Source organism: Vidua macroura, chromosome 4 (genome assembly GCF_024509145.1).
Source record: "Vidua macroura isolate BioBank_ID:100142 chromosome 4, ASM2450914v1, whole genome shotgun sequence".
In the NCBI taxonomy this organism is placed as follows: domain Eukaryota; kingdom Metazoa; phylum Chordata; class Aves; order Passeriformes; family Viduidae; genus Vidua; species Vidua macroura.
The window spans coordinates 8,051,089-8,078,782 of record NC_071574.1 but is presented as its reverse complement, the minus strand read 5'-3'; the positions used below and the strand labels follow the sequence as shown (position 1 = coordinate 8,078,782).

Below are 27,694 nucleotides of genomic sequence, written 5' to 3'. Positions count from 1 at the left end.
TAAAGGAGGGAAAGCTCTAAATTTTTCTTTCGGGGAAGGATTTAGCTTATACCTATGCTATAAGCATGCTGTAATAATGTTAATAATAACCCAATATTGTCATCTTGTCAGATACTGGCTTGGTCTGCAATGAAAAGCATGTTGTCTGGGAACGATAGGGGCTGTGGAGTAATAAGGGAGATAAACCCTGAATTTTGGGAAACCCTGAGATTCAATATCTAAAATGCAAACCCAGAGTATTCTCTATGTAAATTGAAGGGGTGATATCATATCTAAGTCCTGTACTATGACTGTGGCATTTATAAGCTTATTCTGCTGCACATAAATCTCAGCATGAGGAATCAAGTTTATTAGTTTACCGTGGTCAGACTGGACTGGTTTAAACAGAGCTGAGGAAGTTAATTATCCAGTGTCTCAGGTGGGTCTGGCAATGAGTAACTAGCCCTGGAGAGAGGCACTGGAGCTGGGCTGGGGGGACAGGTCCTGCCGGAGTGTGTGGATGGATGGCCAGCTGGGAGGGACTGCCATAATCTCTTTCCCAGGTTGTTCGAACCAGTTCAAGAGCAGTAAAACAAGGTTATGTAATTGACATGTGATGTAGCCTAAAATAGTGACTGCAAACATAGGCTGCTGTTGCTGGGCAGTTGTCAACTGCTTAAAAAAAAAAAAAAAACAAAAAAAACCAAAAAAAACCCCAACCCAAAACAAAAAAGCACCCTCAACTGTGTAACAAATGGACATTTGAAATGAAAATGCAGTTCGCATTTCCATTGACTAGAAGGCTTTTTATTTATTACAAGAAATAGAGGCTTTGTGAAAACTGAAATTTGAAAAGAGATTCATCAGTGTACTTATCATGTTGATCTATTTGAGAGTACCTGCCTGCTGCAGATGGTGAAGTGAAAACCTCAGGTATATGCAGTTTGTCCCTTGATAGTGTGATACAACTCCTGTCAAACAGGAAATCCTTTTCTGGATGTGGAAAACCATTGTGGCAAATCTTGGCAGCAATTTTATTTGCATACTGGCTGTCAAAAGGTAGAAATAGTTCATTTTTAGTAATTAAAGGAGCTTATACGGAGACAAAAGCTAGGAGGGGTTTCAGAGCTGGTTTAAAGGAACATGTCACATAGCTCAGTGAGCACAAATGAGAGGTTGGGATGTGCACATTTTGCCATTCCTTGCTGTAGGAAGCAAAGACCTTCATTAGGGCTATACCAGAAAGCAGAAAAACCTGGTGTTAAATTCTGTTTGCTGACCAGATATTCCTGAGATGAGAGATATCCTTTAGAAAGTCCTGATGATTTTCTGCAGCATGTTTGCTTTGTCTTTAGCAGGGCAAGTCTGTGGCTCAGGTTGGAAGCGGATGCACAGGCTGAGCTTGTGCAGTCTGACAGGCTGGTGGGTAAAGGGAAGGGACAGTGTTAAGAAATAAATGTTATTTATTCCATAAGGCCTTCATATGTATCTCTGCTGGGGAGATAATCTTCCCAGTTGGGCAATATTCCAGAAACTAAGCACTTACTCCAGCCCAGAAGCTGCAAAAGGGATCCTAGCTCTTAACATGCAGATCTGCAAGGCAGGGCTGGAGGTGGCTTCAGCTCCTGTCTCCTCAAAGCCTGGAAGAAGGCTTGGCTTTCTGGCTGCCTGCAGGGAGAAGACAACTCTGCCTGCAGTTTTCTGAGTCAAAGTATTAATTCTCATTGTGGAGGAAGAAGGGAAATTGGGACATTTTATATGCATTTTGATGTGCCTTAGTGAGACACTATTTTAAAAGCTGAGTTTTTTCAAGCTACTTCTGCTTCATTTGGTCCTCAGCTGCTGCTCCTGTTTTCTCACTTTGCTGTCCCTTTGTGAGGCTTCCTCAGTCTTGGGACCCAAGGCACATTCCTGTTTCAGATAGCGGACCCTGAGCGGATTTTGGACTTTTTCTTTGCCTTTCTCAGTGAATGTCTGTGTGTGTGTGTGTGTGTGTGTGTGTGTGTGTGGATCTAGAAGAGGAATAAAGAGAGCTGCCTGCCCAGGTAAGAGCAGGAAAGAACATGTGGAAGGCAGCTGTGCCCCAGGAGAGGAGCTGGTCGTTAGTGACACACAAGTGAGCGTGAGTCAACAACCTAATGCCATTGCCAAAAGCCAGCTCTGGTCCAGGATTGCATTAGCAGGGCTGCTGTGTGTGCAAGATGCAGGAAATAACCATTTTATTTGCCTTAGTGATGGTGAAACTCAGCAAGAAAAATGTGCCCTGTTTTAGGAAAGAGGCTGGAGAAGAATAGGAGGAATTGACGACAGATTCAGGAAACATGACCTGCGAGGAGAGATTGAGAGAACTGGATTTGTTTAGCCCAGCAAAGAGATGGGGAACATAAATCTTTTGATAGGCAGGAGATTGTTGTAAGAAGGTGGTGATCTATTACTGTGAATATCTGTGGGGGGAGTATGAATATCTCTTCCTGTCACAAAATATTCCTATTTGGGGGAAATGTAAAGGGAAAAAACATGACTTCAGGGGTGGCTAATCACTAGCCTAATCACACAGGGCTTGTAGGTTGTAGGGAAGTTGCAGAATACCTTTCCTCAGGAGATTTTAATACAAATAGAAAGAAAACTAAAAACCTGCCTGAACGGTTAAGCTAGTCTTATCATGCTTCCATGAGTGGGCTTGAATTAAACAGTCTTTGGGTCCTCTTCCAGCACTACGCTTTTCTCCTTAGAAAATTTAACATTTGATCATAGTAGTTGCTATTTTAACAAGAGAACAAAAATGTAGAATACTCATTAATGACTTGCAGTTCCTGACTTAGACTTCAAAAAACTGGAGGAAAAAAAAAAATTATTTTTAGGAGGAAGATAAAACATGTGGAATGTTTCAGAAATTTCTGTGATTTTCTAATTTTGCCCTAGACAGGAACAGAAATAATACTGACAAGAAATATCTACATCTTGTTCCTTTTGCAGCCTTACCTGTTGGGAAGCATGGCAGCCCTTGGAGTGCAGCAGTGCTCTGCACAGATACATAAGTTTGTCTTAGCAAGTCAATTTTGGGGACTGGTGACTCAATCGCTGTAGTGGAGTTTTAAAAATGGGGAAAGGAGTAGCTTCTGCTGTAGCCTCATTTTGGATGTAATTCCTAGGCCAAATAAGAACAGCTTTTTCTCCTCCCCTTCTTTACTGCTGAATTTTGCTTATTCAGGGAAACTCAGTTAGAGGGAAGACTGAATTTCATGAATACTTCCTTTTTGTTTTCTTTTGCAAGCCTATAAAAGCAGGCAATTATATAATCGTTGGAGGTGAGAGGACTGGAAGCATTCAAATATTTTAGTGTGTACATTTGATTGTGTCATTCTGTGGTATGTGGTGGCACATAACCTGGAAAATGCAAACGTCAATATTCCTCTAGCTCTACTGCTAAGAGAAAAGATCTCACTTTCTGCTTAATGTGTAACTGTGTGGTACCTATTCGTTATTTATTTAGAACAGGAAAATTTTCCTCGCATCTTTGGTATCTTTGTATTTCAGATGGAACAGGAATTAGCTGCTTTAAGTGCCCTTAATGATGGCATAAGTAAAAATTACTTTCATCTTAATGCATTTAGCACATGGGAGATGAGAATTCAATATCTGCTCTGTCACTTTCCAGCCCACTTGTGGGTGATTGAACGGGATAAAAAGAACAGCTGGATTAAGCTAAACACAAACTGCACAAGGCAGATCAATACATCTCTTGAAAGAGTCTGAGATCTCGCAGCACAAAAACATCAGCCTCTCTTCAGGATGGCCTCCACCATCTCCTGGTGGTGGAGGTCCTGAAAAGCCCTGGTGATCCTGAGAGCACTGCATCAATTTCAGATATGTCGGGTTTTGGTTTGATTCTGAAGTTGAGGGGCCTTAGTGAGGCACAGATGGGATATACTGATTTGTTACGGGTGTCTTTGCTTTGCTGACTTACTTTACAAAATTGGTTTTATTTGAAATGAACCATATTTGATTGCATGGAAGACTGAAGTATTTTTTGTTTTTTTCATTATAGATGTTAACTGAAAAACTGTTCATTATTTTATAGCTGTGCTCTACATAGAGGGTTTGTTAGAATGTTGATCTGTTGTGTTTTTCTAAAGGGTTTTCAAGTTACTTCCATTAATGTAAACTTTATGATGGCTGTGTTTTTTAAGGAATTTCTAGAAATTAAAATAATTGTGAAGATTGTATTTGCTGTGTACCTTGTTTACTAGAAAAGCTAGTTATAGATTTTGTACCATACGTTACTACTCAGAGATGCACGATGCAAAAATTGATGAACCTTTACTAAGTTGTGTTTTCTGAAAGTATTTGATCTAGAGTAGATAGGTCACAAAACAATAATTGCAGACTACTGAAAGAATTTGAAGGGTGATTTATAGAATATTCTGCTATTGTGGGAATATTTCTTAGGAAGTCCCATTGTGACAGTGTTGGAATCAAACATTACCAAAACATATAAAAATGCAACCCAAGTAATTATCCTGGAGTGCATAAACAGGAACTTTTGTATTAAACCCATTAGATTTTTAAAGTGGTAATGAAAAATCTTCACTTAACAGGTATACATTTTTTTTTAGCACAAACTGCCTTCAGGGTAGTTCTGCAAAGGGGTTCATTTTGCAGTGTTGGAGCTGACTTGTCTTATTAATAGCCTGCACCCGCCTGTGGAAGCCTAAAAATGGTATTGCAGTAGTCTGATGTACAAAGGACATTGTACGAGTACTGAGCAAGTGCACCTGCATTCCTGGCAGAAAATAACCATTTTTCCCTTCTCCCTGCAAAAAGAAGGATTATATGCCAGTATTTGTAAGAACATATAAACCATCTTTATGCTGTATATCATAATTTTAAATGCTTTTGTTTTTTCCTTTCATGTTACTTTCATGCTGTCTGCCTGGTGGTTCTTTAGGGGATGTGCTCAAGTCAGTTCAGAGCAAAAATATAAAGAGGAATTAAGTTGACTCTTCTCTTTCGTGTCTGTTGTGATCACATCACAAAGCAAACCTCGTGTGATACGCAGGTTTTCACTTTGTGATCAGCTGAGAACATTATCTTTTTCTTGTTTAGCAGGCCTACTTAAAGGCCTCTATATTGTACAACTTGATTTTAGGCCTTATGTAACTTATTCTTGAATTATTTTGCTGAAGTTTTGTTCTTTTTCATCTGTGTCACAGTGCTAGGTAAAGTCCCTTAATAAAACCCTTATTTGCCCATCTGCTTGTTGTTTAGCATTATCTAAATTATGTTTCCTTTGTGATACGACTGTAACACTTCACTCACTCAAACGAGATCATTTTCCTTTGTGTGAGATGCTCAGAAGAGATTCGAGAAACATCCCAAGTTTCAGTTCACTGTCTAGATAACATTTTAAGGCTGAAAGGAAGACAGGTGCAGAGATAGAAAATTACTTAGCTGAAGTTTTAAGGCAAATTCCTGAAAGAGCCCAAAGCAGAAGCCAGATCTCCTGTGTCCCATGAATATTCTCTTTATCTTTCCCAAGGAAGCATATGAGTATTGTGGAAAATAGCTTGGCGAACATATTTTATGCTTCTTGTCCTACATCAGCTCTGTCGCCTTGTGGATCTGCATCTTCATTCCCTCTCCCTGCATGTCAACCTCTGCCCGTTCCGGTGCAGCTCTGCTCCTGACTTCTGCCAGGGCTTCCCCTCCTCTCCTACCACTGCTATTTGCTTTGGTCATTGGCTTCAACTTTATTTGCACATCTCTTGGGCTTCTGCACACCCCAGATCTGTTCTGGCCACCCCAGATCCCCGTGTGCCACCTCTGGATCAAGGCAGCTAAAACAATCTCCTCTTGCTTCTGCTGTCACACTACACCAACCCTTGGCAGCTTCCTTTACTCTTCCACATCAAATTCAAGCACCAGGCTTTGAAAAGGCCACATGGTAGTGCCCTTGCCTGAGACACTGCATTGATTTGCTCCACCTGTGTTCCTCCCATGGAGCAAAATGCTTTTTGGGTCCAAGTTCTCAAATGCCAGCCTGTTTCCCTGGTTGCCGTGTAGTTCCCTTCTGCATTAAATACCTGCTGTCTCTTCAGGAGTGCTTCTGTGGGGCTTTACAGAAGTTAAATAATATAGTTGTGATTTAAGCCGGGTTGAAAAGAGTGGAGTATATGGGGGAAATTAACCTCTGCTGTGTATTTCTGCTTTACATCCTGAACTTTCTTGAGCATGAGAATGTACTCAGAGCTGTCAGACTGCTCTGTGATACAGCACACCTAAGAAGATCTGAAAAATCTCAAACCAATTGTTTGTTTTTCACTATAAGAAAAATTCCAGTCCTGTTTAGGAAAAAAAAAAAAAGTAAAGAGATCTCCCTTGAGGGTGACACCAAAACTCCTTCCCAAATTAAAAAGAAGAGATGCTCATAATAAATATCCATGACAACTCACCAAGATCATTTGGAAAGGGTGAAGAATGGAATTTGAAGTGTCTCCAATAATAAGAATCTCAAAACGAGTGCAAAGCAGCAGAGAAGAACAAATTGGAATTCTGTAAATACAACCTCTAATAATGCATTTTATTTTTGGTTCATTCAGGCCAGCACAATTACCTGTGTGCGGGAAGGAACGACTGTATAATTGATAAGATTCGGAGGAAGAACTGCCCAGCCTGTCGATTACAGAAATGTCTGCAAGCTGGAATGAATTTAGGAGGTAAGCAGAATATTAATAGTTCGGTCTCTTAATTTGATTAGGTGAAAACATTGGAAATGTGCAGCCTTTTTATAGTTCTGGCAGCTGCATAATCTCAGAAGTTTTAAAGTGGGATTATCCTGAAGAAGTGCTTAGTAGCTGATAAATTTTATTGTCGTCCTCAATTGGGGTTTGGAGGTACATATTTTATGGTACAGAAAAAAGAAAAGTGGGTGTTTTATGACGACAATAATTTTAGTAGATTACCTTAAGCTAAAAATGTTAAGATTTCAACTATTGCGTGGGGTTTTTTTGTTTTGGTTTGTTGTTTTTTTTTGTTGTTGTTGTGGTTTTTGGTTGTTTTTTTTTATGATGAGCATTCTCCTGGATGCTGAAAAACATGTAACACCATCATGAAAGCAAATTCACACATAGTGAAACCTCTCAAGTTCACCTCTCAAGTTCTTTGGTGCTTATTCAGCATTTTTATCGATTTTTTTTTTTCTGTGACTGTAAGGATGTGCAATAATTTTGATTATGTTACTGCATTGTTCATATATCAAGAACAATAAGGAAAATGTTTTCTTGCTAATTATCAAAAGCATACTGAAAACAGTATGATAACAAAATTTATAAGAGGTTTTTCTATGTTGTTTTAATCCTTCTTTGGTAATGGCTATGTGTTTCTGTCTGTGCTTCAGTGGATTTCCTGACTCAAACCATCATCTGAGCAAATGTTATTACAAATGCCTTTTTTCCACCACTCCTGTGTTTATGATGTTGTCTGTGAACAGGGGTTTGAATACTGCTGCAGGTCCTTTCCCTGATGTACAGTTACCCTTCCCTTAGAGTGTTTTTACTGTACAGAAAATTGCAACATGGTCACATTAATTCCTCCCTATCTCAAAATTCACTTTTTGTCCTCCTGGACTTATTCTCCTGGCAGCTGAATTTAGTTCTACATATTGAGCTGCTTTGTCTTTCATAGGTTATGTGCAAACTCCTGGTTCCTGCCTGCTGCCTTTTTCTACCGCCCAGACTTCTTTTTTCTGTCTTGTCTCCTGGCAGAAATACTCAAACAAGCTGCACCTTACTTTTTCAAAGAGAGTAGCCCAGTTAGGCTCTCTTTCAACCCCCTTCCTAATTTTGAGATACTACATTGCACCCTAGGCCTCTTATTTCCTTTTCCCAAGGGAAAACAGGGCCAGATTGTGGCATGCTGGGGAGGTAACAGCTTTCCCTTGGTTTTGATCTGCACTGTTCAGCCTAGCAAGGGAAACAAAATGCCTTTGTTTGATGAAACAGGAGCTCCACGGTAGCAGCTCCTTCATCCCAGAAAACTAGTGCTGAAAATCATTGTGGAGCAGGGAAGTCAGCTCTCTGCAGTGCTGGGAATGTTGCTGCATCCTGCTGGCAGCTGGTGTAGGGCATCCCTCCTGGATGTGCCCTGTGCAGTGCCAGTGGAGTTCCAGCAAAACCCAGGGCTTGAGAACCTTAGGAAACGGCAGCAGGGGACACTTCATCTGCAATGTCACAAGTTCATCCCTATGATGTCCAGGTGGGTTTCAAAGGATGTGTTCACATGATGTCCTCTGCAGAAAAGCAAGACAGGAGGGAAACTTTGCTAAAGGGGGTTGCTTTTTTTTTTTTTTTTTTTTTTTTTTTCTGTTTTTAATTTTTTTTTTAAATACTGACTGGAATGCTGTAAATTAGGAATGCACTGAAAAATCTTCTCTTTTATTGGAACTTGGTGGATTGCTGGAAATCATCATTTGTGACCTGTTTTTATTGCAGCTTTGGGTCCCTCACTACAAGAAAGACATTTAGGTGCTGGAGTGAGTCCAGACAAGGACAGTGAAGGTGGTGAAGGATCTGGAGCACAGCTCTGATGAGGAGTGGCTGAGGGAGCTGGGACTGTTTAGCTCCTTAGAAAGGGAGGCTCACTAATCACTAAGGAGGCTCACTAATCACTCTCTACAACTGCCGGAAAGGAGGGTGTAGCAAGATGGTGACCAGTTGGTCTCTCCTTACATGAAACAAGCTACAGGATGAAAGAAAATGGCATTAGGTTGTGCCAAGTGAGGTTTAGATCAGATTTTAGGAGAAATATCTTCATTGAAAAGTTGGTCAGACACTGAAGTGGGCTGGCCAGGATGGAATTACCATCCCTGGAAGCGGTCAAAAACCGTGCGGATGTGGCACTTGGGGACAAGGCTTAGTGGTGGACTTGGCAGTGCTGGGTTAGCAGTTGGACTCGATGTTCTTAGAGATCTTTTCCCAACTTTAATGTCTGTGACTCTTTGACCTGGAAGGCCAAGTCTGCCTCTGCAGTTTACAGCTGGCACGTAGTTGAGATTTGGAGTTCAGCTGTTTAAGTGATTTTCATCACAGAAACTTCAGGTGACATTCTCACTCCTGATTTAATCCCTTTACGCTACGTAAAGGAACCAAAATGTGATAAAGGAGGTCTTTTCATCACTGCCATGAACGAGATGGCAGAGGAGCAGTTCTGGATTTCCATGCACTGCAGTGCCTTCTGCTTGGTCAAAGAGGGAAAGGGCAAGCTGGAGGGAGAGGGGAGGTCTGCCAAAGAGAGGTAAAGCACCCTCAGCCCAGGGGGCAGCATTACTGGTTAGATATGCTCAGGGGCTCCCAAATCATGCTTCTGGACCTTCCAGCCTTTGAGCCAGCCCAGCTCTTGCAGAAAATGCTGGGAGCTTTAGGATTTTTCTCTGCTTAGGCCATCTGTCTCCAGTGGTAAGCTCTGCATCTCAATTTTGGGAGCACGCAGCATCTCAATTTTGGGAGCTTCTGTGTGGTGTTGCAGGGCGTTTCTGATACGTTGGAGATCATCACAAAAAATGGAGGTGGAAATGACAAAAAGATATATTAATTCATATTTGAAAACTGTGATTTTCATATAAAATGCCAAGGTTTGGTACTAAACATTTTTTTCATATTTCGCTTGAAGAGAATGAGTAAGGTCATGTTATGAAGATGCATTGTGGGTTGTAGTTTCATGTGGTCAGTTTGGTTTTGCCAAGCATATACATTACTCCAGTAAAAATGGACTTTTACCTGTTTCGAGCTTGGACTTACAGGCAAAATGGGCAAGTATGTTATTAGGTAGTATGAACAGTAAGGAGCTGGAGAAAAATGAATTTATAAATGCAGCTTAGTTTAAAGTTCTCTTTGCAGCAGAGTACTCTGTGTAGCTGTGACACACTGCACTGTGCTGTGCTTTTGGTGGAGTAGGGCCAAGCTCAGCTCTCACCCTCCAAAGAAAAGCAAATATAAAAACAATCCCAGAGTATATCAGAGGTGCTGATGTGCTTGGTTCATGAGAAATAGAGTAAGATGATATGCAAAATAGTCATCAGCATAGCTCAGGGCTGGAAAGTCTGCAAGTTGCTGAAACCATGGGCATTTATTATCCACTTCTACATAACTATGATGTTTTATCCCCTCATTTAAAGGAAAAAAACCAAAGCACCAAACCTGCAGTTGATCTAGAAGAAATGTTGCATTAGGGAACAAGGTCATGTCTCCCATGGGCTGGAAAGGAACTTGACTCCCCTTTGCCACCCTCCCCATGTACAGATGGGAGTGAAGGACCCCAGGCTGCCCCCAGTGCAGCTCCTCCTACTTACAGAAATAGGGGGAGTTATGAAGCAAATTTTGTAATTTCACAGTTTGAGATTGTCTTCCTGCTCTTACTGAAGATACTAATCTCTATAATGGAAAACTGGAAATGAGAAATAGTGTTCCATGTTTCCTGCTGCACATTTTTGCACAATCTCTGATTAATCTACTGATCTTTTTTCTTAGGTTTTTTTTCTCTCTTTCGGTAATATTCTTTCTCAATATTTTTAAAATAGTAAAATAGAGTGCTTTTGTACTCTGTCAGTCTTTCCATTTTGTTTTGATGGCATAACTTCTACTTTCCAGCATGGTAATTTTTTTTTTTTTCTAAATTAAAAAAAAAAAATATTTTGACTGGTGGCAGCATGCCATGATTAGGCACCTTGTTAAAAATATGTGTAATTCAGTGATACAAAATGCACCTTTTTGTGAATGTTCAGCCAAAATAATTTGGCAGTTTTATTGTTTACCTCCTCGATTTGTTTGTTGAAAAATTGGAGCATTTTCTACGCTCTTACATCCTTTAATAATCTTTAGAAAATTATTCATCAAGTCAGCAAATAATTTACCTAATTATGTTATTGTTTTGATTTTATAAGAAGCGTCTGCAACCTATAATTTCTGCAAAACTGAAGTTGCCAAGTATCACATTAAATCATCCTTCTCATTTCTAGAAGGTATGTGTGTGCTCTGCAGACAGCTATATCCCATTTGGCAAGTAGGACTCCAAAACTTTTTTGGGAATCATATTTTGTTTGGTTTTTTGTTATCTTTTTTTTTTTTTTAACTCCAGTAACATATGCTAGGCTTAATTGTTGGAAGAGATTCAGAGTGAGCAACTGCACTATGAAGGTATGCTGGCCCATTTTTGGTTTATGCTCTTTTCAAGACTCTGTAATTAATTTTCAGTTAATTACGGACCAGAACGACTTCATGGATTTGGGAAGTTTCTCCCAGCATACACTGTGGTTGGATTTGGTGAGGCTCTTGCTATCACACGAGATGTTTTCCTTTGGCTCCTGCTTCATGCTGCTGTTCCTCAGTTGTGTCCGTCCCCGTGGTGGCACTGGGGCATGTCACAGTGAGACCCCCAGTCCCACACCTTGTCATGGGGTCTTATGCCACCACCTGTGTGCATCCTGTAAGGCAGGCAGCATCCTGGCAGCAGCCCCTGGGATGTGTCCTGCGTTGCCACCACGATGGCACAGATTCTCCTGGTGTCACTCCCGTGTGCTGAAGCCTAGAGGATGGGAATGTTCTATGTGGTGTCACTTGGAGGCAACCGCCACTCCCCTTTCATGGGCAGGTTGGTCCGAGCACCTCGGATGTGACCTCGTGACCAGACATCCCTCCCTGTTCTACATGTTCAGGGAAGGTCCCTCTTCTGCCATGGGATGTGCCATACGTGCAGAGGGGACAAAAATGTTTGGAAAGATCAGGGCTGGAATCCTTCCCTGCCTCAGCTCCCCTGTGAAACACTGCCGAGCCTTCCCGGCACTGGTATCCCACAGCAGTGAGGAGCAGCTTGCTGAAGGACCCTTTGGATCTGGAAGGGACATAAAATAGATTTCACCTTGCAAATGACACAGTTCATCATTCTGTCTGCAGAGGCTGCCTGTGAAATCCCAGTCTTGGATCTGCATACATTTACATATGTAAGACACTTTGTGCACAAGATGCTGGGTGTGATTTGTAGGCTTCACTGGCAGATACCCTTAATTTTATACATTGAAATATTTCAATAATCTGAAAAATAGGTTAATTAAGATAACCAGCAATAAGATATAGTACTTCACCTTTTTGCCCAGCTTTCTATTTTCTGTTTAAGAGCTCATAGTAGTAGAGTTTTAAATTGCACTATTATTTTCAGTTACTGGAGCTTATGTGGTTTATATTGTCATTGTTCCTATCTTTTTGAGAAAAAAAGAAGGAGAAAAAAATCTGAAAACCTGGGGAAAACATAAATACAGCAAAAGTATATCCTCTTGTTTTTCTTTAGAATTTTCTACCAACCATGATTTCATAAATTTTAAAGGAAAATAAACCCCTTTGTGTAAGGCACAAGCAATTTAAGGTATACATATGGTTAAATTTTATTTTTCATTTAAACTTTAACTGCAAAGTGTTTTGAAATGCCATTAACTTTAATGCATTTTTATTTGCATTTATTATGTAGCATTTTCTTCTGAGGGAATCCAGTCAATAATTTTTTAGCTTGAACATTCAGCTGGGTTATTATCAGTTCTTTCAAAAGACCTTTAAAAATACCAGCATGATGGAAAAGACCTTTAAGTAATAAACAATACTATTTAAGTAATAAATAACAAACAAATAATATTTAAGAAAGTAATAAATAAGTAATAGATAATAATAAGTAATAGATAATTTGCCTATTGTTTATAAACCTGCCATTGAAGATGTTGTAGGAGCCAATTTGTTCAGCAGTTAACTTTTCCTGCTTTTGTGTCCATCTTACTCCATGTGTACTGCTCTTGCCGTGCTCTTGGTGTGACCCTCTTAATTTTCCAACTTGAATAATCCTCATGAATGGAATGTTTAGATTGGATGTTAGGAAAAGTTTCTCCACTGAAAGGGCTGTCAAGCACTGGAAGAGGCTGCCCGGGGAAGGATGTTTTCCTTCAGAAATCATGTAGATCTGGTGCTTAGAGATATGGTTTAGTGGTGGACTTGGCAGGGTTGGGTTAATGGTTGGACTCAATGATTTTAAAGGTATTTTCCAACCTAAATGATTCTGTGATTCTTGAATATTGTAGATAACTATGAGAACAGTCACATGTGACAACTATTAAGAAATTATTTGTGAATGACAGTTAAAAATGCAGAATTTTGAAGAGGACTGGTAATGTCAGAGTAATCTCTTTGGCATTAATTAAAAGCAATATTGAAAGTGTGTCCTTGTACTTGGCATTTTGCTCATGATTTTATTCTGTGTGCGAAGGCTGCTGGAGAAGATGCACTGCAGTGGTGCAAGAGCCACCTCACACCTCACATCGAGCAGAACCTGATCAAAGTCCTAATCTGGTTCATGCTTTATTTTTTCACATTTTCCTGGTTCCAGGTCTCCCTTCTGCAAGTGCCCAGCTGCCAGCAACATTTGTCGTTCCTCCAGGAACAGCCTTTCAGGCTTTTGGTGTGCGGCTGCTGGATCCAGACTTCCCATTCTATCTTCTGGACTCTCCACTGTACCATCCAAGGCACAGCACCCTGGGCTGCCAGCCTTGCAAAGGAGCTGCATCCCTGCTGGGCTCCTGCCAGGAGTGTGTGTCCCAGCCTGCCTCGTGCCCCACAGTGGTGCTGTGCACGCAGGCTCTGGGGGTGCTGTCTGATTTTGGCTGTGCAGGCTCAGAGCCTGCCCAGAGCTTCATATTCTGTACATGCTGCCTTGCTTTGGTTCAAAGCACAGGATGGGTGATCACAGTTTTCTGAGAGGAAGATTTTCAGCATTTCTCAAAGTTGTTACATGCGGCTCTTGGTGATGTTTTGTTTTTTCCTGAATCACCAAATTATCACTTCCACAATGATATTATTATTACAGCTTCCTTCCACAGTGCTGTAAGTCCATATCCTTTTTACTCTTCTTCATAGTAAAAGCGTAGTCTTTGCTGTGAAAACCTGCCTGTGTCTCCTGTTCCTCTTTTTCCAGAGCTGCTGGTTGTCACCAGAACCCTTTAGAAACCTTCCCCTGTGGTTTGTGATGATGTGTTTCCATTACTCACTTCCCCATCATGAGAGAAGCTGTAGGAGCAGGAGGAACTTGTCCTTTTCACCAAACTGTTGCTTCAGAGAATTTCCACCTGAATAAGAGGGCATGAAGATTTAACTTGCCATGCTTGCAACAACCTTGGCCAAAGCAGGGTGGGCTCACAATGCTGAATTGCGGTTTTTGTTATTAATCTTATTTCTTCTTCTCTTTTTTTCTCCCCACCAATTCCCAAGTGCATGGCTTTCCATTTTTAGTATCTGTGTTTTGCTAAAATAAGTGTGAGGTGTGGCGGGCATACCTGGCTCAAAAAGTCCAATGGCAGTAGAAAGAACATTTCCCAGCAGGTCATGAAGGGAACGTTGAGCACATTTAAGCCTTAGAAATACACAGCAATGAGAAACTGGTGTTTAACCAAGAGGGAGGCAAGGTGAAGGCACTGGATGGAGTGTTTCTAAACCACCCAGTGCACATATTCCTTCTCACTGGGGCTGGTGATTTGTGTGCTTTTGTGGTTCTTTGCTGTCAGCTTTCCCAGATCATACAAATGGGTAATGGTAGAGATTTGCCATTACCCCATAATATGGTTGATATTACCTACAGAGTGTTTTCACTAATGTTCAGGGTGATTTATTGAAGCAGGAGATTAACAGGGTTATACTCTTTTTTTCTTTTTTAATGACTAATCATGAACTAGATGGTGAAAAATATGGCCAAGATGACTGCAGAAGATAAACAGCCTGGTCATATTTCACAGGTAGCTTTGCTGTTCTGGGAAGTGGGGTAGATAATTTCTAGAAGATGAGAGTCAGATCAGCAGCATTCGATGTATTAGGAGTAAGGTCATTTGACAGAAATCTGAGCTGATAAAAACTTGGGGATATGGAAGTCATACAGAGGAGGAGACAAAGGATCTCACAATTTTTGTTGCTTGGGGGGAAAAAAAAAAATCAAGTGTGGTAATGACATACCCAGAAAGACCACAGAGGGAAGGGCAGCACTTACAAAGCTTAGTTCTAGCAAGAACAAAAATGAAACACTCTTTAGCATGAATTGGAAGTCTGAGCACTCAAGATATGGAACGAGAGGTGCTGTGGCACAGTTTGATTTTGAAGGACTCTGAAACGCTTGTTGAGAACCTTTGTCTTCGATGTAAATATGAAGTTTTATACGTGGTAAGTGTCAGGGTTTTATCATGTTGTGATCAGGATGGAGGGGGCACATAAATCATATAACAGACATGGAACACTGGGTATCAACCCAAATAAAAGCAAGAGAGAAGACTTGGATGAGGAGTTGCAGAAGGCTGGATGGGAATGGGTGTCTTGGGAGGAACGTTGTCACTTGGCATAAGGCAGAAACCAGCGACCACAGCCAAGAGTATTCAGTCTGGTGCAGTCAAAATCTGTTCTCCAAAGTTTCCTTAACTTTCTTCTTAATCAAATTATTACCAATGCTTGCAGTTCAAGCTGCTGGTGTTTCATTCCAACAGGTGTCTTGGAGTTGTAGGTGATCTCATCTTTGCATTTGTTGTTGACATTTTACTGCTTGTCTTTATTTGATGTCAAAGAGAATAATCAAAACCACTGATGCATTTAGTAGACAACTCTTAGCTCAAGAATTATTGAATTTGCCATACGCTTGAAGAATGAATAAATAATCAGTAAAAATGAGTTTTGGGAGCATCTGAAAAAGACTGATTAAGATTGGCTTTCATCAACATTATAATTTACTTTTGTAAGCCTTTTTTTAAGGCTTTGTTTATTGGATGATTTAAATATTTAGTAAATAATTTCTTTTGAAATTAATGAAGAAGTACAAGAGAGAGCTTTATATACCAAAAGTGTTAGATGTGAGATTGTGTTATGTGATTTTGGGATTTAATATGAAATATGTGTGGGGGGAAATTTTCATACTTTAGCCATTTCTCATTAAAAAACTTTATCAAAACCAGCTTGATTTGATTTTAACAGGAAACCACTAATTGGCATTTGGTGAAAGTTGTTCCCACACAGGGAGGAGTACCCCTATGAAACTGTTATTTTTCATTTAATTATCACTTTGAGGATTGCTGAGAAACAAGCAAATGTGTTAGACATTTTCCCTGACAACCTAAATATTCCTGTAAAATGCACTTTGGATCTTGTCTTTCTTTTGTCACTTTTGTCCGCTGTCTCTTCATGAAAGCTTAGCCTGAAACTCAACTTAAAAAGGGATTAATTCCTCTGTCTCTTACCCAAACACTCCCCAGTGCCTTTCCTTTTTAATTGCTGTGCTCTTCACTGTCCCACATGACAAACAGGTGGGTAACCTGAGCTTCACCCCTGGGTCAGGCCTCAAAATACACAAGATTTGATCTGGACTTTCACCTGAAGATTTTTGAGACAACTGCTGTGTGCCAACGTTGGTGTGAGGTGCCACCTCCCTGCAGGTGTTTGCATTTCACTGCTCAGTATCTTGAGCCGTAAGTGTAATCAGAGGAAAACGTGGATTTTTCATTAAAATAGTACAAGATTTCTCATTAAGTGGGCATGTAATCACTCAGAATAGTGTTCTTCCAGAGTGGTGTCTTGTTATACTGGGAGGATGTCTGGAGTAGAGTCCTGTTGAGGATCCAGTAGTAATTGTAATGATTACATATATAACAAAGTAAGGAGTAAATATATAAATCTACAAATTTGGATCAGAACTCAAAAGCATCTTCAGTTCCAGTGTTGGAAATAAACATGGTGGCATTTTTGGTACAGACTGGGATGTTGACAAGTGCAAGTTGAGGCATGGAGAAGTGGGATAACTGAGAGCAGCTGCTGAGGTATGGCAGGGAAGAAAGGAGTGCAGTTGTGTGATGATTGTGAGTTAAATTTAGAGTCAGCGAGGTGAAATTGTTGCAAAAATGGGCAAAGTCTTATGTGATGCCAAGGAATCACTCTGCTTCTTGTCAGAGCTGGCAAGTGTGGGCCTGATGGTTGTGTCTGGTCTCAGCACTTCTGGGTGGGGTGGTGGGGATGGGGCAGCCTTGCAAAATTGTCCCATCTGTTCCTGTGCCGATTGGTGGGATTGCAGTACCTGTGGTACCTTTGTGAAGGACATGTCTCTCATCTCTTCTTGGACTTGTCCAGTGTGAACGTATCTACAGGTCTCTTGTTAACCTGTTCCGTTTTTTCACATCAGGTCTTTAAATTTAGAAAACTTCCTTTAAGATCTAAACTGAATCTTCCTGAAATTCGTATCATGTGTCTGAAGAAAGGTGTGTACAGGTCTGTCCAGGGAAGAACAAGGATAATAAGATGCTTAGAAAAGAAAAAAGAAACAAAGAGTCAAAGAAACTCATTTCATGTTAGTGTAGAAGGGAGAGGCTTTAAGAAGGTCATGATACCAGTCTTTCAATTCAAAAAGTGGTGTAAAAGAGGACAGGAATGATAAGTTGTTCTTTATGGCCACTGGGGGAATGATGGAGAGAAATCAGCCTCACTGCAGACAAAAATGATGCAACATTGAAGATGCTGGGAGAACACAGAGTGGTTAGGTAGTGGTGGGATGTTGTGGAATTCTCTTTATTGGAGATTAATAACATGCTGAGTTGAGCAAAGTACGGTTGATCCTGCTCAAGGCGATAGGATAAGCTGCTTCAGATATATTGTTCCTGTGCTTTACAGGCCTGTGCTCCAGCAGCATTGTACTGCACCATTTATTAGAATCTGTTCCAAACAAAGCAAAATGCAAACACTTCTGAGTTTTGTTCTGTAAGTAACCAAAGTAATATTTACCTGGTTGCAGTCTGTTTTATTAGGAGTTTAAATCCAACTAGAATAATGAACCAAAATACGTCTAGGTGAACATAATGAAAATAGTACACAATTACTATTAAAATGTGCATCAGAAGCTCTTTTTTCCATCTGTGTTGTACCTCCCTTATTGGTATCCAGATGTAAACCAAGAATAAGGATTGCACTTATGGATGGTCCTGGCTCTTTGCAGGGTCTGATCAAAGGCAAATAAACTGTGACATTTCCATAGATCAGATTTCATGGACATTTATTCCATGTATTTAAGTTGTCCAATCTTTTAAGTTGTCAGATTAAAGGGTTATTTATTGATTAATAAACAGTATGCCAAACTATGTCATTGTTTCAATTATGCCTTGCATTTCATTCCACTGAATTCAATCATTGGATTGGAGCTAATTGTCCAGTAAAAACTTCCTTCTGCCTGTGGAGGATAAGAAATCAGGAAATTTTCTTCATTTTGTTAATTAGACTACCGATTCCTCAGGCTCAACAGCAAGTGATAGCATTTTCTATCACTTTCTCCTCTGGGTCACAGCTGTCAGAAACAGATTTTTAAATTTTTTTGCCACATGAAGCCAGGACCTTTGTTTTCTTCCTTACCAGCTGCAGTATTCCTTTCTTTGCATATTTAGGCAGACTACTGGGTCTCTTCAGCATATCCCAAATGCCACTGCAGAAATCACCCTTGAAAGGCCTCTGCTTTGCAAGAGTCGAGTCCTTTTGGCAGTGTGTCTTACATGATAAAGTAATTTTGTGCTCTCCTTTTAAGTCCCTGTACAAGTTGTCCCTGCTTCAGTAGTTGCTTTTCATTTGCTTCCTCCCCTTGGTCTCTCCAGTTAAAGCAGTGACTCATCTGCTTGCCCGTGTGCCTCCCAGATCTGTACCTGATCCTTCCTCTCACACATGGCACAACAGGAGTTGGACTCGTGGATCCTTGTGGACTCCTTCCAGCTCAGGATATTCTATGATTCTAACACTTGGGGTTACATTTAGAGGTTCTTCATCTTCTGGAGCTACCTGAAAATCAGTGGTTTGCTTCCCAAAGTGGGTAATGGGTTTTATGGAAGCTTTAGGGTCCTATCTTGGTTGTTCCTTCTGTGTTTCTGGAAGTAAAGAAGTGTGCCTGAGTGCACTTTGTAGGGAAAATGGGATAATGCTGTAAGATGTTGCTTGCATTAGTGCTTTTCGCTTTATTCCATGCATTCCCAGGCATATGTGTGTGTGTATGTATGAAGTCTGTATTATTGTCTAGAAATTTCTCAGCAAAATCTCATTCCCATTGTGCTAGACAACTAAGTGAAAAAACGTCTGTACCAAGATAGCTCAAAATTTTCATGTCAAGATACAACAGATTTGGGGGAAGGGAAAACACTATTTGTGGTAGCAGTAAAATAGCTAATGAGAACAGATGTCAGCTCATTGAAGTAAGTGAGGCAAAGTCACCAGTCAAACATGATGAAAAGATTCAGAGGAGAGAAAAGTGGCATTTTGATGGAGCATTTATCTGTACAAAGTTGGAGGCACTGAGTGAGGCCTTAGAGAAGAATCTACCTTGAGTCAGAGCTGCCTTGAGGGGAGAATTGGCACTTTTGGTAACTGTGGTGCACCAAGGCCCTGGAGGTTGAATTTGGAGAGCAGAGGGAGGTGGTAGTGGCAGGGTGTGCAGGGAAATCCTTAAGCATTTGGCATGGGGTGGAAGGGAGAAAGCTGGCAGCTGTGGAGGCTGGGAAGGAGGTGGTGGTTGTAGCTCAGGTGTGGAGCTCGGGCACTGGACCTCAGTGGAGGAACCCGAGTGTTTGAAATGCAGCTGTTCACTGGCTCGGGCACAGAGTTACAGGTGGCCACAGTGAGTTTGTTTTGCAGCATATTGTCTACCCTCAGGCTGCCTAGACCACTAGTGGTACAGCACACACTTAGAAATAATCCCAAATTATACCTCGTTTGAAATGCTTATAGTGATTTGCACCTCCCCTGCCTTGTCTTTTATGTTTAGTGTATTTACTCCATTTGCTGCTTTCTCCTTTACATCTTTTTTAAACCTCCACCACTTCTTGTGTCCTCTGCTGTGTCCATTCTGGTTTCCCCACTCCCTCCACTAAAGCTCTCTGCTTTACACTAGAGGTAGCATATGTTCTTATAATGTGCTTTTGCTATCCCCCATGGATTCAAATATGCATAGAATATAATAAAGATCTGTTGGGTCAGGATCACCTTGGTCCTGGCTCTGGCAGAGCTTTACAGATGGGATTAAATAAAGATCTTAGTAATCTAAATTGTTACTTTAGGAATACAAACAGTAAATTATTTTTCTGATGGATATCAAGGCAAGCTCTGAATATTATCTTTAAGAAAAATATAAATTTCGATTTCAGGGGATTGTCATCACAAGTCTTGTGATTCACTCTACAAAGAACTACAGCTTATTTTCTAAACTTCAGACTTCGTATACTTTTTTTACTTTCAGAGTACTGGAAGTGAGCGTGAATCTGCAGAGCATTTTACATTGTTCATCTTCTAAATTTGAACATTAGTACAGTTCTACAAACAAGATACACTACTCTCTTAGAAATCTGCTGAATTAAATAATAATATTTATGGGGGCTTATCTACTATTAAAAACATTTTGTTCTTCGATGTTTCTGGATCCCTCTTTTTTAACAGTAATGCGATAAAATTATTAATTTTGAGCCTATGAAAAATACTGATTGGGTGTGTGGAGTCCATAACTTAATTTGTGTATATTCCCTAGGCACAAAGGGAGTATATAATGTATATAACCTACATGTATTATCTCCCTCTAGACCCAACTTGTGTAGCATGTATAAGTTTACTATGATATTTCTAAAAAGAGAGTAGGGTAGTTTACCCATCTTGTGGCTACCCTAAACCCTCAAGCTTTACCCTTAAAAATAAGGAATGCCATTATGTAGCTGATGGTCGTGTTAATTTGTATTCCAAAGCCACTTTACAATAGGGCCACATCCAGATAAATGTCCTGTTATTGGACCTAGAGTAGCCTGTAGAGAAGAGTATTCCTTGTTGCAGATGACTAGAAACCTATTCAGCATTTCACAGATGGCACAAAAACTTCCATCCTGAGATGGCAGAATCCCTGTTTCAGCTTTGGAACAGGAGACTTCCATGTGAGGGTTCAATATTAAGGAACCAGCTGTCCAAATGACTTGCATCTTATTTGTTCCATTATTTATTGTTAGAGCTACAGAGAATGCCTGTTGGAAGAGCCTTTTTAAAGTCCAGGTTTGTGACTTTCCAAATGTTACACCTTATTTCTTTTAATTGGAGCATAAGGACCACCTAAAATACTCAGCAAAAGTCATGACAGATAGTTGAGATTTTAACCTCGGGTATATTTGCCGTGTCTTTCTCTATTGTTTGTTTTTCTTCACCTATTACTCTGTCTCAGGTGATAGAAAAATAGGAGATATTTTAGCTGCATAACACTGAACAGCAGGGCGAGAAGTCCTGCAGTCACTGCTAAACAGCCATTTGGATGAAACTCTTGTCCTAACCCCAGACAGGCTTCAGACTTCAGCTCTGTCACTTGAAATGCCCCATGCTTGCTCCATCCCCTGGTCAGTGTGGAGAGCCAGGGATTTCTTGAGCATTTTCAGGGCGTAATCCTGATGAGCATGGCTTTTACTCTCCATTTCAGAGGTGGCTTAGTCAGTTTTGTAGTTGGTATTGGAGTGAGAGAGCAGATGTGAAAAACAGCTTTTAAAGAGCGCCTCGGAGTATGTACTGCTCAGTTTGTATTTAATCTTTACTTGTTGGTTTCTGTGGGAGTTACCAAACCAGTTGAGCTACAGTGCTGGCATGGAGCCAAATGAAAAATACAGTTTTCTTCACTGTAAACATGACTGTCAAGCAGTAATGTTTTTCTCAGCTTCATTTTAAAGGCATTATAATGGAAGAAAATGAAACTAAAACACATTTTTATGCCAGTTTTATACGTGGAAGAATTTTTTTTTTTTCTTTTAATAAAAAACTCTTGGAGAATAGAACATACAAACATATCTTAAGTATGTGATCAGTTATCTGTGCTTCAAGATACTTGATGGAGTTGGTAAACCAACACTTTTTTTTTTATTCTGGTGTAGTTTGGTGCAAATGCATTTTTTTGCCTCTGTAAACATGTAAAAATGTGTAGAGTTCTTTATTTTTAGTCCTGTTTTGATAACAGAAAAAAAATAGTGCCTGAAAAACTTAATGAATAATAGCAGCAAACACTAATCTCTATCTCTTCAGACTTATTTTTAAACTCTGTTTTCAGTGCCCGGTGGCTCTGTTAACTCATTATCAGACATTCAGCAGAGCTTGCTCATCGTTGCTTTGCTTTTGGGATTTATTTTGTTGAAAAAACTGTATTTCCAGCTTTGCCTTTCTAAGATAAATGCAAACTACATTTAGTGCTCACAGTGATTTCACCAGGACATCCTTATGTAGGTGCAACTGCACCACATGGGGAACAACTGTATTTTCATTTCCTTTTCAGGACTGAACTTTCCAGGGTTGTCTGCTTTGCCTATAACTCCCTCTGTTTTATTTTGCAGAGTGAGGAAAATGCTTGTTTAATAAAATGATCAGCTGCTGCTTTGTAAAATGGATTTTTGGGTACTAGAGTTGAAAATGATATCTTGAAGAATGGATGTTGCATCCATGTAGCTTGATGCACCAGAGGATAGAAAAATCCTTTGCTTGTGCTTCGTTGTTTGAATGAGCTTTTTTAAGAATTTTGTAATAGGAAAGTAAGAAATAGGATTTAAACAGACTTTTAGAAGGATCTTCTCACAATTCTTGTGTCTTGAGACAGATTAAGCTGCAGTGAAACCTTTGCTGGCAGATACTTGTCTCACCTCTTCCTTATAACTCCAAATGGACAGCTATTCCTATGTAGCCTGTGCTAATGCTTTTGGTAATTAAGAGGTTTTTAAGTAGATGTAGTTAGCTGAACAAAAGAACTTTAAATTTTATTAGGAGCAGTACATTTTTATTTGCATATTCAGTCCTTTTATTAAAAAATTCAACTTGCCTCACTCACTTGGTCTGTATGTCTGCAGGCATGGAGGAAATAAGGAATTCTCAAAAGCAGACATACATGCTGAAGTGAATCAATGAAATTAATTTCCTTCACCTAATTTCCTCCAGCTCTCAGAAGAGAAAGTGATAAAAGTTAAACAAAGATCTCTGAAGTTCTCTGTAGGCTATCTGAGGGTTGTTTGCACTGGGATCAGCCAGGAAGATCCTTCATGGTGTGGTGGAAATGATTACAAACTGATGTTGGGATTTTGGACTCCCTGCTCCGTGCAGGATGTGCTGCAGTAGCAGTGAATTTTATTTTTGCCTTTTGAACGCCATAGTCAAGGAGCATCTCATTGGGCACGTTCAAAATTTTGGGTATGAGTAATGACATCATTGTTTTCTGTAGCAGTGCCTCATGTTTACCCTAATAAATAATTTTTTCTTTTGAATCTTGGGATGAACCATCTCCTCTGAGTTCAAGGTACTGTCCCGGCAAGGAAGTGTTGAAAACAACAGGCTATTGTTGCACTTGGGTGTGCATTGTCCTGGACCCTGGGCATCTGTATCCTGCCTTGCTCATTCCCAGCCACTGGCTCTGGGCAGGCAGCCCCAGTGTCAAGGAAACAGTGAAACATTAATGGCTGCTGTCACCAGAAGTGGCCTTAGGGCAGCAGCAGCTCTGCTGTTGAGGGGAATTTCTTAAAATACTGGTTTGTAGAAGAGTAATGAGGTGGTTCTGTGGGTCTCACTGGGGAGTTTCCTGTGCCGTAAATAAGAGGAGTAGGAAGAAGCTCACAGAGCAAGCTTTGAAAGCATCCCAGGAGGAAGTGGCATGGCATGCTGAGCTGGAGTGGAAGTGAACATTTTGGAGAGGTGGAAGTTGTCCAGAAAGGATCCTGGAACTGAAGAAAAGGGGTTATATTTAAGGAAAGATAGGGGAGGGGAATTGATGATGGGAAGAAACTTGAGGAGGTAAACTTGGGGAAGGATATGGACTAGGAAGGGGCTATTTGCAATACTATTCCAAGTGGGAGTGAGATAGGCTTGTATTTATTGATGCCAGTAAAAGGAATGTTGTAAGAATCAAGAGAGAGGAAGATAAAAGCCCAGACAAGGATTTTAGCTGTGTCCAGATAGATAAGAAAGATGTCATTTGAAAGAAGTTACTCTGAAGATCTGCAAAGACTTAAATGTAGTTCATTATTTATTGATTTTAAAGATTATTTGTTGTTGTTACGTTTCCCTATTGCAAAAAGGGTCATGATGGGTGTTAGGTTTGGTTCTTTGTGTGTGGTTTTTTAACAGAATCGTCTTGATTTTTAATTCCAATTCTTTTCTCATGCTATGGCAAATTTGGGAATCCAGCCCACAGGGAATGGCTGGCTCCTCTTCAAGGAGTCAAAGACCGTAGCATTGCTGGCTTCTAAGAGTACTTACTAAAGGAAAGTAGGGTGGGTAGAATTAAAGACAAAAAAAAAAGGAAATTAAAAGAAAAGGGAAGGCAAATCATCAGAGAAAAGTTGATAGCAGTGAAAAAGGTGTTACATGAAGTTCAGTTTTTCTTCTTTAAGTGGCTAAATATTTAAGCTTTAAATATTCAAGAGAAATGGGTAAAGCTGTTATGGACATATCAAAGCAGCAAAAGGAACGGGACTTGACTAACTTGAGCTGTTCAAAATGGATTGACTACATTTCAAGTTGAGGCAAAAGCTTAGGAGGGCTCTGGGTCTGCTAATATTGTGCAAATTTCTTTTGATGACCAATGCAATGGAGACCATGAATTGCAGTCTTGTAGGTGATAAGTGATTACAGTTCTGAAATGTTTAGTTGGCACTGACCACAGTAACTAGGATGTTTTATGCATGTCTGTATGGAGGCAGATACTGGGCATTCTGTCATGTATAAAAACATCCAGTAAAGCAGTGAAAATGAGCTTAGAGGTGTCTTTTGGTCTTTTTTCCAGTGTGACGATGCTGCAGGCAGTGAGGTATTTCTTAAGGTCCTGCGCCTGTTTCACTTATGAGCTTTGAGATTATTCTTTGGCTTTCATTTCCTGTGTAAAGCCCAGAGTTTTGCTGGCTTTCTGTGCTGACTTAGTTCTCACATTGCTCATCTTCACAGCCCGGAAGTCCAAAAAGTTGGGGAAATTGAAAGGGATGCACGAGGAGCAGCCCCAGCAGCGGCAGCAGCCGCCCCCGCAGAGCCCCGAGGAAGGGACGACGTACATCGCGCCCGTGACCGAGCCCTCTGTCAACACTGCACTTGTCCCCCACATGTCTGCTATCTCACCAGCACTTACTCCCTCTCCTGTTAAGATCCTTGAAAGCATCGAGCCGGAGATCGTGTACGCAGGATACGACAGCTCGAAGCCGGACACAGCGGAGTACCTGCTTTCCACCTTAAACCGCCTGGCCGGCAAGCAGATGATTCAGGTGGTGAAGTGGGCAAAGATACTTCCAGGTAGGACCATGAGTCATCTGCTGAGATGTCACTTCACTGTTTCTTTTAGTTCAGAGAAATATTTGCTTGGCAAATTGCATCCTTAATCCATGGACTGTGTTGAGAAAACTGGCAACTGGTGGGGGTGTGAGATGAACCTCTGAGAGAAGATACTTGGGTTTTTTTCCTTATTTTATGTAAATTTTGTTTCAAATGTCTGTGATTGATACTTAAAAAGCTTTCCTTTTCAGTAATAGCCTCTTAAGAAGAAAACATGTTTTGTCATTGGAATTAAAAATTACGGTTTTATTTTTCCCGAACTGGGAGTGTTGCTCTTGTTTGTGAATATTGGAAAAGTAGTAAGCAATGTGTTTGGTGATGGTTTGACCAGCCCTTGTAGTTCATGTGTATTTTCTGGTTTGATCTCTAGGATTTAGAAACTTGCCTCTCGAGGACCAAATTACTTTAATTCAGTATTCATGGATGTGTCTGTCATCGTTTGCCTTGAGTTGGAGGTCGTACAAACATACAAACAGCCAGTTCCTCTATTTTGCTCCAGACCTGATCTTTGATGAGTAAGTATTCCTTAATGGCCCATTTCAGTGCAAGCTGGAAGGATTGCTGTCTTTATTTGGTTTTTCAGGCATACTTGCAGTCTAAGAAAATTTCAGCTAATTCTGCCTTAAAAAGCAGCTGAAGTTTTAATTTTTTTTCAGTGACTCACATTTCGATTGCCAAACCTTTGATTACTGCTGTCCACTTCTCCTTATGTGTGGGGATGTGTTCTCAAACTGGGACCATCCCACTGGTTTGAAATGTGACTGATACACAACCACGATTTATAGAAAAGAACATTTTTTGGTATCTACTGGGGCTTGGAAAAATATCCAACTTCTAGGAAATGTGAATGTTTAAATTACTGGGGTTTTTCAGAGCAGTCATATAATGGCGCTTTTGTTAACAATATACAGCTGTTCAATGTGTTTTCTTGACAGTCTTAATTACCCTTCTTTGTGACCATGAAAGAAGCCAAAATGTTTTTTCAGTAATGAAACATAACTTCTTTTATGATGCATTCAGACAAAAAGAAGGATCAACCATTCCGTCTGAGTATGTGTTCCTTCATATTTTATGTTTGTGTGTGTTTAGTGCTTTGCTTTTGATGACTATAATTTAATTTCTGTTCCATTCTCCTAGTGTTTATTACAAGACAGTAAAGTCAAAAATCTAAGTGAATGCACAGGCAGTCAAATGGGGCTTGCATCATTTGCTTATCCCAGAAGGTTGGGTTTGTTTTTTTTTTTTTGTTTTTAGAGGTAAAAAGGAGACATAATCAATAGGATATGGGTGCACTTGGAGAAAAAAAAACCAAAACAGGAAAAGAATTAACAAAAAAATAACTTACACTTAATCTCTAGATGCATTCTGAAATCTTTTTCTTGGAAAAGATGCTTTGTCGCTGTCCATCTTAATAGTCTGTCTTTGATTTAGGAATCCCTAAATAATTAACGAGTATGAGATGGGTCCCAAAGCAGTGAGCAATATCAAACAAGGATTGTTTGGTTTGGGTTTGTTTTTTTTTTTAAGAGTGGGAACTGGTGATTTACTTCATGTGGCCGAAAATGTAGTGTCAGCCATTTTCCTTGTTGAAAGCACCTCCATTATGACTTGAACATTAGAGAATTGTCACAGAAAAAAAAAAAAAGGTATCTGTAGCTAGAGGTAAGTGAAAATGTGAACTTTGAAGAGTTTAGTTCTCCTGGGGGAATGTAGACTAACAGTTCAAACACGAAAGCTGCTTTTTCTCATCTCAAGAAAGTCAGTCAGGGGGTCAGAATTTATTGGACAGAGAAATCAATCCTGCTTGCAAATAAAAGTGTGTGCATTGCTTGCTCTTGTTCTACTGCAGCTAGAAGCAACTTTGAGAACTTGAGATCAATTGAGAGTTTTATGCTGCAAGCCTGGAAGATAAGTGCCTGTAGAATTATACTGAGGTTGAGGTAGGGATCCTGTTGGAAAAATGAGTGCAAAATTAAAATATCCCAAACCAGATATGTAATTGAGATAGTGGTCTCGTCTCCTGCTTATTTGGCAATATACTTATTGCAGAGAGAAGGCAATTGCTTATAAATAGAGAAAAAAAAAAATTGCCAAGAGATGTGAGAAGGGGAAAGGGCCTTTTGAAGTAGCTAATCAGGACAAGAAATTTCCCTGGAGGTGAAAGAGCAGGATGTTTGGTGTTCACTCCGAAACAGTAACAGACATATCTCTGGAACAGGACGGGTTTTCTTTCACACACACATTGCTTGTGTTTCATACTCACTGGGCATCGTGCCAAGCATTTGTTCCAGTTTCTCGCATTGCCTCTCAGAATGGTGGTTGAGACTGCA

The 27,694-nt window shown here is 40.2% G+C and overlaps 1 protein-coding gene across 4 annotated transcripts in view; it reads left to right on the top strand.

Annotated features, from left to right (window-relative positions):
* The window catches only part of NR3C2 (nuclear receptor subfamily 3 group C member 2), a 190,412-nt gene that overhangs the window by 133,415 nt on the left and 29,303 nt on the right, over window positions 1–27,694 (top strand). For 3 of the 4 annotated variants that reach the window (XM_053975771.1, XM_053975772.1, XM_053975770.1), the window contains 3 exons: window positions 6,579–6,695; window positions 24,987–25,325; window positions 25,735–25,879. In XM_053975771.1, coding sequence (XP_053831746.1) covers window positions 6,579–6,695; window positions 24,987–25,325; window positions 25,735–25,879 — 601 coding nt within the window. Of the gene's footprint in view, window positions 1–6,578; window positions 6,696–24,986; window positions 25,326–25,734; window positions 25,884–27,694 lie in introns of all 4 variants that reach the window. The other variant, XM_053975773.1, reaches the window with a different exon arrangement.